This window comes from Salmo salar, chromosome 04 (genome assembly GCF_965601325.2).
Source record: "Salmo salar chromosome 04, fSalSal1, whole genome shotgun sequence".
NCBI lineage: Eukaryota > Metazoa > Chordata > Actinopteri > Salmoniformes > Salmonidae > Salmo > Salmo salar.
Window position 1 is genome coordinate 92124107 of NC_138294.1, and position 9808 is coordinate 92133914.

The 9808-nt window shown below is 41.8% G+C and overlaps 1 protein-coding gene across 1 annotated transcript in view; it reads left to right on the plus strand.

Annotated features, from left to right (window-relative positions):
- Window positions 1-8825, plus strand: part of LOC106604019 (relaxin receptor 2) — a 109487-nt gene extending 100662 nt beyond the window's left edge. Inside the window, exons 20-21 of the mRNA XM_082974817.1 lie at window positions 32-129; window positions 6634-8825. Coding sequence (XP_082830943.1) covers window positions 32-129; window positions 6634-6807 — 272 coding nt within the window. The 3' untranslated portion in view covers window positions 6808-8825. The remainder of the gene's footprint in view (window positions 1-31; window positions 130-6633) is intronic.
- Window positions 8826-9808: the final 983 nt, after the last annotated feature.

Sequence of the window (9808 nt, forward strand, 5' to 3'; positions counted from 1 at the left end):
GCCTCTAACGTTCTCTCCGTCCCTCCTCCAGGCACCATCTCATCCTGGATGGTGATCTTTATATTACCCATCAACAGTGCCCTGAACCCCATCCTCTACACTCTGACGACCAGCTTCTTCAGAGAACAGGTAGTAGTTATTAGCAGGACCAATGGGACTTTGTTCAAAAAGGAGTGTGCGCTATATATATAAGGGAATAGGGTGCTATTTAGGACGTAGCCTCTCGTTGTTGTTTTTTTTTTTTTTTCAAGTTTTACCCTCCACCGTTGGTAAATAAATACCTATATCAAATAAAATCTAATTTTATTGGTCACATACATGTGTTTAGCAGATGTTATTGCGGGTGTAACGAAATGCTTGTGTACTGTGTGTATACAGTGCGTTTGGGAAAGAATTCAGACCCGTTGACTTTTTCCACATTTTGTTAGGCTACAGCCTTATTCTAATTGGAATAACATCATCCCTCCCCCCCCCCCCCTACATCAATCTACACACAATACCCCATAATGACAAAGCAAAAACATTGAGATTTTTTGACATTTTTGCTAATTTATTAAAAATAAAAAACTGAAATATCACATTTACATAAGTATTCAGACTCTTTACTCAGTACTTTGTTGAAGCACCTTTGGCAGCGATTACAGCCTTGAGTCTTCTTGGGTATGATGCTACAAGCTTGGCACACCGGCATTTGGGGAGTTTCTCCCATTCTTCTCTGCAGATCCTCTCAAGCTCTGTCAGGTTGGATGGGGAGCGTTACTGCACAGCTATTTTCATGTCTCTCCAGAGATGTTCGATATTCAGAGACTTGTCCCGACTTGTCTCTCCTGCGTTGTCTTGTCTGTGTGCTTAGGGTTGTTGTCCTGTTGGAAGGTGAACCTTCGCCCCAGTGTGAGGTCCTGAGGTTTTCATCAAGGATCTCTGTACTTTGCTCCTTTCATCTTTGCCTCAATCCTGACTAGTCTCCCAGTCCCTGCCACTGAAAAACATCCCCACAGCAGGATGCTGCCACCTCCATGCTTCACCGTAGGGATGGTGCCAGGTTTCCTCCAGATGTTATGCTTGGCATTCAGGCCAAAGATTTCAATCTTGGTTTCATCAGACCAGAGAATCTTGTTTCTCATGGTCTGAGAGTCCTTTAGGTGCCTTTTGGTAAACTCCAAGCGGGCTGTCATGTACCGTTTACTGAGGAGTGGCTTCCGTCTGGCCACTCTACCATAAAGGCCTGATTGGTGGAGTGCTGCAGAGATGGTTGTCCTTCATGATGGTTCTCCGATCTCCACAGAGGACATCTGGAGCTCTGTTAGAGTGACCATTGTCGTGGAAATATTGAATGAAATATTTCTCAGATGCCGGAACTTGTAAATTCAATTAGACTTCACTACAAAAGTAACAGAAGCCAAGCAATTCCATGGAAGAACTGATCTCTCCAGTCTCAGTACTCAGCTTTTATACATTTTCACTCTTGCATAACATACATAGTCACTCCTTTCAATGTAAATGATTAATACCCTTTGGCCTTTCGCCGCCCTTATCTTTCTGTCTCACAGCTGGCTTGTTCACGCCTACATCTGGCTTGTTCACGCCCACATCTGACGTGTTCACGCCCACATCTGGCTTGTTCACGCCCACATCTGACTTGTTCACGCCCACATCTGACTTGTTCACGCCCACATCTGACTTGTTCACGCCCACATCTGGCTTGTTCACGCCCACATCTGACTTGTTCACGCCCACATCTGGCTTGTTCACGCCGACATCTGACTTGTTTATGCTCATTTTAGATTATATTGGTGGCATCACCATAGTATTAATACAAAACATAATAACACATTTATTGCATATATATATATGTTGCTAATATAAGTGCATTTCTAAAAGTACTTGATTATTAATACAACCATGTCTTCCCGGTACATAACATGTCTTCCCGGTAGATAACATGTCTTCCCGGTACGTAACATGTCTTCCCGGTAAATAACATGTCTTCCCGGTACATAACATGTCTTCCCAGAATGTAACATGTCTTCCCGGTACGTAACATGTCTTCCCAGAATGTAACATGTCTTCCCGGTACGTAACATGTCTTCCCGGAATGTAACATGTCTTCCCGGTACGATAACATGTCTTCCCGGTACGTAACATGCTTTCCCGGTACGTAACATGTCTTCCCGGTACGTAACATGCTCTTCCCGGTACGTAACATGTCTTCCCGGTACGTAACATGTCTTCCCGGTACGTAACATGTCTTCCCGGTACGTAACATGTCTTCCCGGTACATAACATGTCTTCCCGGTAGATAACATGTCTTCCCGGTACATAACATGTCCTCCCGGTAGATAACATGTCTTCCCGGTACGTAACATGTCTTCCCGGTACGTAACATGTCCTCCCGGTAGATAACATGTCCTCCCGGTAGATAACATGTCCTCCCGGTAGATAACATGTCTTCCCGGTACGTAACATGTCTTCCCGGTACGTAACATGTCCTCCCGGTACATAACATGTCTTCCCAGAATGTAACATGTCTTCCCGGTACGTAACATGTCTTCCCGGAATGTAACATGTCTTCCCGGTAGATAACATGTCTTCCCGGTACGTAACATGCTTTCCCGGTACGTAACATGTCTTCCCGGTACGTAACATGTCTTCCCGGTACGTAACATGTCTTCCCGGTAGATAACATGTCTTCCCGGTACATAACATGTCCTCCCGGTAGATAACATGTCTTCCCGGTAGATAACATGTCTTCCCGGTACATAACATGTCTTCCCGGTAGATAACATGTCTTCCCGGTACGTAACATGTCTTCCCGGTAGGTAACATGTCTTCCCGTTACGTAACATGTCTTCCCGGTACGTAACATGTCTTCCCGGTAGATAACATGTCTTCCCGGTACATAACATGTCCTCCCGGTAGATAACATGTCTTCCCGGTACGTAACATGTCTTCCCAGTACGTAACATGTCTTCCCGGTAGATAACATGTCCTCCCGGTAGATAACATGTCCTCCCGGTAGATAACATGTCCTCCCGGTAGATAACATGTCTTCCCGGTACGTAACATGTCTTCCCGGTACGTAACATGTCCTCCCGGTAGATAACATGTCTTCCCGGTACATAACATGTCTTCCCGGTACATAACATGTCTTCCCGGTACGTAACATGTCTTCCCGGTACGTAACATGTCTTCCCGGTAGATAACATGTCTTCCCGGTAGATAACATGTCCTCCCGGTAGATAACATGTCCTCCCGGTAGATAACATGTCTTCCCGGTAGATAACATGTCTTCCCGGTAGATAACATGTCTTCCCGGTACGTAACATGTCCTCCCGGTACGTAACATGTCCTCCCGGTACGTAACATGTCTTCCCGGTAGATAACATGTCTTCCCGGTAGATATACAGTACTTGTGGTTCTAGCTTTGATTAACTAAAGTGCATATTCAATGGGCTTCACATGTTCAGGCCTATGTTGCCTATGAATGATTAACCTCTTACATCTAGACGTTCCGCTAGCGGAACACCTGCTCCAATATCCAATGATAGGCGTGGCGCGAATGACAAATTCCTCAAAAATACAAAAACTTCAATTTTTCAAACATATGACTATTTCACAGCATTTTAAAGATAAGACTCTCCTTTATCTAACCACACTGTCCGATTTCAAAAAGGCTTTACAACGAAAGCAAAACATTAGATTATGTCAGCAGAGTACCAAGCCAGAAATAATCAGACACCCATTTTTCAAGCTAGCATATAATGTCACAAAAACCCAGAAGACAGCTAAATGCAGCACTAACCTTTGATGATCTTCATCAGATGACAACCCTAGGACATTATGTTATACAATACATGCATGTTTTGTTCAATCAAGTTCATATTTATATCAAAAACCAGCTTTTTACATTAGCATGTGACGTTCAGAACTAGCATACCCCCCGCAAACTTCTGGCGAATTCACTAAGAATTTACTAAATTACTCACGATAAACGTTCACAAAAAGCATAACAATTATTTTAAGAATTATAGATACAGAACTCCTCTATGCACTCGATATGTCCGATTTTAAAATAGCTTTTTGGTGAAAGCACATTTTGCAATATTCTAAGTACATAGCCCAGGCATCACGGGCTAGCTATTTAGACACCCGGCAAGTTTAGCACTCACCAATATCAGGTTTACTATTATAAAAGTTTGATTACCTTTTGTTGTCTTCGTCAGAATGCACTCCCAGGACTGCTACTTCAATAACAAATGTTGGTTTGGTCCAAAATAATCCATCGTTATATCCGAATAGCGGCGTTTTGTTCGTGCGTCCCAGACACTATCTGAAATGGTAAATCAGGGTCGCGCGCATGCCGCAATTCGTGACAAAAAAAATCTAAATATTCCATTACCGTACTTCGAAGCATGTCAACCGCTGTTTAAAATCCATTTTTATGCCATTTTTCTCGTAAAAAAGCGATAATATTCTGACCGGGAATCTCCTTTTAGCTAAACAGAGGAAAGTAAACAAAGCTTTCGGTCGACGCGGGCACGAGCCTGAGTCTCACAGTACTGTAACCAGCCACTACCCAAACGCGCTACTTTTTTTCAGCCAGAGCCTGCAAAGCCACGATTCAGCTTTTTACCGCCTTCTGAGACCCTATGGCAGCCGTAGGAAGTGTCACGGGACAGCTAAGATCCTCACTCTTCAATAAACAGAGACAAGAAGAACGACACCTTGTCAGACAGGCCACTTCCTGCCTGAAACCTTGTCAGGTTTTTGCCTGCCAAATGAGTTCTGTTATACTCACAGACACCATTCAAACAGTTTTAGAAACTTTAGGGTGTTTTCTATCCATATGTAATAAGTATATGCATATTCTAGTTACTGGGTAGGAGTGGTAACCAGATTAAATCGGGTACGTTTTTTATCCAGCCGTGAAAATACTGCCCCCTAGCCATAACAGGTTAACCCATATACGTGTCCAGTAGCCTTCGCAAGAGCAGACATGGCCCAGAACGGTCAGGTCAAAGTTGCCTCAACTTGCCACATTCACATAGATTCTGCTTACGTTCTGTTTTTTTTTTTTTACATGTCTAATGGTTTAACTCTATGTTGATCCGACTTTGTACACTTACATGGCCTTCATTCTGCTTTACTCGTGTCTAATAATTAACCCCATATTGATTCTGCTCACTACTTCTGAGAAAACACTATAGGTATTGGAAAATTCCCAAAGTACTGGAAATTCTCCAACACCATCAGGTTCTTGGTCACCTGGTAATCAGGTGTACTACGGTTGTGTCGTCTGCAAACTTGATGATTGATTTGGAGACGTGTTGTGGCCACGCAGTCGTGGGTGAGCAGGGAGTACAGGAAGGGGGCTGAGTACGCACCCTTGTGGGGCCCCTGTGTTGAGGATCAGCGAAGTGGAGGTGTTGTTTCCTACCTTCACCACATGGAGGGGGGCGGCACATCACGGATTCCAGGACCCAGTTGCACAGGGCGCGGTTCAGACCCACGGCCCCGATCTTAATGATGAGCTTGGAGGGTACTATGATGTTGAAGGCTGAGCTATAGTCAATGAACAGCATTCTTACATATGTATTCCTCTTGTCCAGATGGGTTAGGGCAGTGCGATGGTGATTGCGTCGTCTGTGGATCTATTGGGGCTGTACGCAAATTGAAGTGGGTCTAGGGTATCAGTTAGGGTGTAGGTGATATGATCCTTGACTAGTCTCTCAATTTAGTTCAGTTACCTTTTGCTTTCTTGGGTACAGGAATAATGGTGGACATCTTGAAGCAAGTGAGGACAGCCAACTGGGATAGGGAGTGATTGAATATATCCGTAGACACTCCAGCCAGACACATAGATAAAGACACAAAGACACAGACACACAGATAAAGACACATAGATAAAGACACATAGATAAAGACACAGATAAAGACACATAGATAAAGACACACAGATAAAGACACAGATAAAGACACATAGATAAAGACACATAGATAAAGACACAGATAAAGACACAGATAAAGACACACAGATAAAGACACATAGATAAAGACATAGATAAAGACACACAGATAAAGACACAGATAAAGACACAGATAAAGACACATAGATAAAGACACATAGATAAAGACACAGATAAAGACACATAGATAAAGACACATAGATAAAGACACAGATAAAGACACAGATAAAGACACAGATAAAGACACATAGATAAAGACACAGATAAAGACACACAGATAAAGACACATAGATAAAGACACATAGATAAAGACACATAGATAAAGACACAGATAAAGACACAGATAAAGACACACAGATAAAGACACAGATAAAGACACACAGATAAAGACACATAGATAAAGACACATAGATAAAGACACAGATAAAGACACAAAGACACAGATAAAGACACATACAGTATATAAATACACTACGATACAATACACATGTATATATACATTTTACTATTATTTGTATTTTGCATTTATTTACTGTAACCAGGTAAGTCATTGAGAACACATTCTCTTTTACAATAACGATCTGACAATTTATCTGAAAATTATTTATAAAAAAAAAAAAAAAAAAAAATGTATTTATTTATTCTGTCATCTGTTTAATAATTACAGGTGGAGGTCCTGCTGTGTCGTTGGCAGAGAAGGTCGACCCTGAAGAAGAACAGGAAGAGCCTGACCTCTACTGTATACATAGAGGACTCACGGAATATATTCAACCAGCCTCCAGCATACCTACCTACTGTACCCCGGATATCACTGACTGATATGGATCCTCGCTATGGGTGAAGGGGGAGGAAGGGCTGAGAGGGAACCCTCGCCACGGGAAAGAGGGAGTGAGAAAGAAGGAGGGAGAGTAGGAATGAGAGAGGAAAAAAAAACTGTCGCCCCCATGGCCTATCTACCCAGCATGTCTGATATGGATCCTTCGCTGCCGGTGAGAGAGAACTAGACCGCTGCATATGAATGGCCCGTTAAGACAAGGGCTCTTCTGAAGAGGGCTGTTTCGAGACTAATGGATAGGGTTATTACTACCGCAAATGAAAATGCCCTTTGGCGACATTGACGATTCATTCTCAAAAGCTCCAAGCCCTTCACTGGAGGAAACACCTCTTCCACAGTACAGTACCAATGTCTGTGTCTCAAATACACAGACAAATGTGTAGCCTGTTGGGACCTGTTGGGACCTGGAGGATGAATGGTTGTGTTTTACACATGAACTCTTTGTCAACAAACCTCTCTTTGTTTGTTTGTACATATTCTACTCAATTGTGTGTTGCTTTAACCTTCTAGATCAGTTTATCTCGGTAGTCTTAAAAAAATCTACTTTGAAACAAAAGTATTCGCCTCACACAAATGGTTATGGGCTTTAGAGAAGACAACCCCTGTACCATGTCAGATATAGAGATGAAATGTCTTACATTTTGAGTTTGCATCCCCAGTATTACACTTTATATACATCACAGAAGACTGAAAAAAAAGTATTACACATTTATATACATCACAGAAGACTGAAAAATAACAAAACGGTTTGACATAGAAACATCGGATTTATCGGCGTAAAAAAAAAATAATATTTTAATGTTTATTAATTATGCAATTATGAAAAATATTGATAACATTCCACCCATGACGCCACTAGAAGGCGATTTGGTCATTTGACTGCAGGAACTAGTGAACATTCTCCCTTAGCTGCGTACCAAATGGCACCCGGTTTCCTAAGTAGGGCATTACTTTTGACCAGGGCCCACAGTAGTGCACCTTATAGGGAACAGGGTGCTATTCGGGACACGTCCCTGGTTCTCTGTTCCTTTACTGACTCTTACCTGGAATGACCTGTCTGTGTGCTGTACATTTTCAGCTGCAACTCAGCCGTCTATATTGTAACCTTAGCTGACTCTGGGTCGGTGCTGTGTGTGTATTACGTCTCACTTTACATGCGACTGTACATAAGTAGCCTTGTCTGAGGAAGAACGGCTAACAGGTCAGGAGCCTATCCCCTGTTTCTGTAGAGTGAAGCAGCTTCAACGTACATCCTTACAGGAAAATCACATTTACATGTGAAATCATGTGTTTTCGGGAACACTTCACATGATGATATTTCACATTTAGTTTCACGTGGATTTTCAGATAACCTTTCACATGTGGATTAAATTTCTCACATGATATTTCACATGTGGATTACATTTTTTCACGTGAGATTCATAAGCCCTGCAAACAAAGATGAGTCGTTATGATAAACACACAGTGTTTTCAACTTACATATTTGACACATTTTTTCCATGCATGGCTATGTTGTGTATGTTTATTTATACAGTCATTAAAATGTAACATGTCCTCAACTGAGATTTGAACTCACAACCTCTTGGTTCACAGCATTCCAATCTTCCTGCTATGCCACCACGTCTGTGTCAATAACTGATTTCAACTGATTTCAACTGTAATGCTACACTTTGAACTTTAAAGTAAATCTGAGTTCAGTTAACCTCTTACATCTAGACGTTCCGCTAGCGGAACACCTGCTCCAATATCCAATGATAGGCGTGGCGCGAATGACAAATTCCTCAAAAATACAAAACTTCAATTTTTCAAACATATGACTATTTCACAGCATTTTAAAGACAAGACTCTCCTTTATCTAACCACACTGTCCGATTTCAAAAAGGCTTTACAGCGAAAGCAAAACATTAGATTATGTCAGCAGAGTACCCAGCCATAAATAATCAGACACCCATTTTTCAAGCTAGCATATAATGTCACAAAAACCCAGAAGACAGCTAAATGCAGCACTAACCTTTGATGATCTTCATCAGATGACACACCTAGGACATTATGTATACAATACATGCATGTTTTGTTCAATCAAGTTCATATTTATATAAAAAAACAGCTTTTTACATTAGCATGTGACGTTCACAACTAGCATACCCCTCGCAAACTTCCGGGGAATTTACTAACAATTTACTAAATTACTCACGATAAATGTTCACAAAAAGCATAACAATTATTTTAAGAATTATAGATACAGAACTCCTCTATGCACTCGATATGTCCGATTTTAAAATAGCTTTTTGGTGAAAGCACATATTCTAAGTACATAGCCCAGCCATCACGGGCTCGCTATTTAGACACCCGGCAAGTTTAGCCTTCACCAAAATCAGATTTACTATTACAAAAATGTTATTACCTTTGTTGTCTTCATCAGAATGCACTCCCAGGACTTCTACTTCAATAACAAATGTTGGTTTGGTCCCAAATAATCCATCGTTATATCCGAATAGCGGCGTTTTGTTCGTGCGTTCAAGACACTATCCGAAATGGTAAATCAGGGTCGCACGCATGGCGCAATTCGTGACAAAAAATTTCTAATTATTCCATTACCGTACTTCGAAGCATGTCAACCGCTGTTTAAAATCAATTTTTATGCAATTTATCTCGTAAAAAAGCGATAATATTCCGACCGGGAATCTCCTTTTCGGCAAACAGAGGAAAAATCACAACGACGGGGGTGGCCAGGGCACGCGCCTAAGCCCACAGTCCCTTGATCGGCCACTTGAGAAAGGCGATAATGTGTTTCAGCCTGGGGCTGGGATGACGACATTCTGTTTTTTCCCGGGCTCTGAGAGCCTATGGAAGACGTAGGAAGTGTCACGTTAGAGCAGAGATCCTTTGTAATTGAATGAGATGGCAAAGAAGTTCAAGAAATGGTCAGACAGGCCACTTCCTGTAAAGGAATCTCTCAGGTTTTGATCTGCCATTTGAGTTCTGTTATACTCACAGACACCATTCA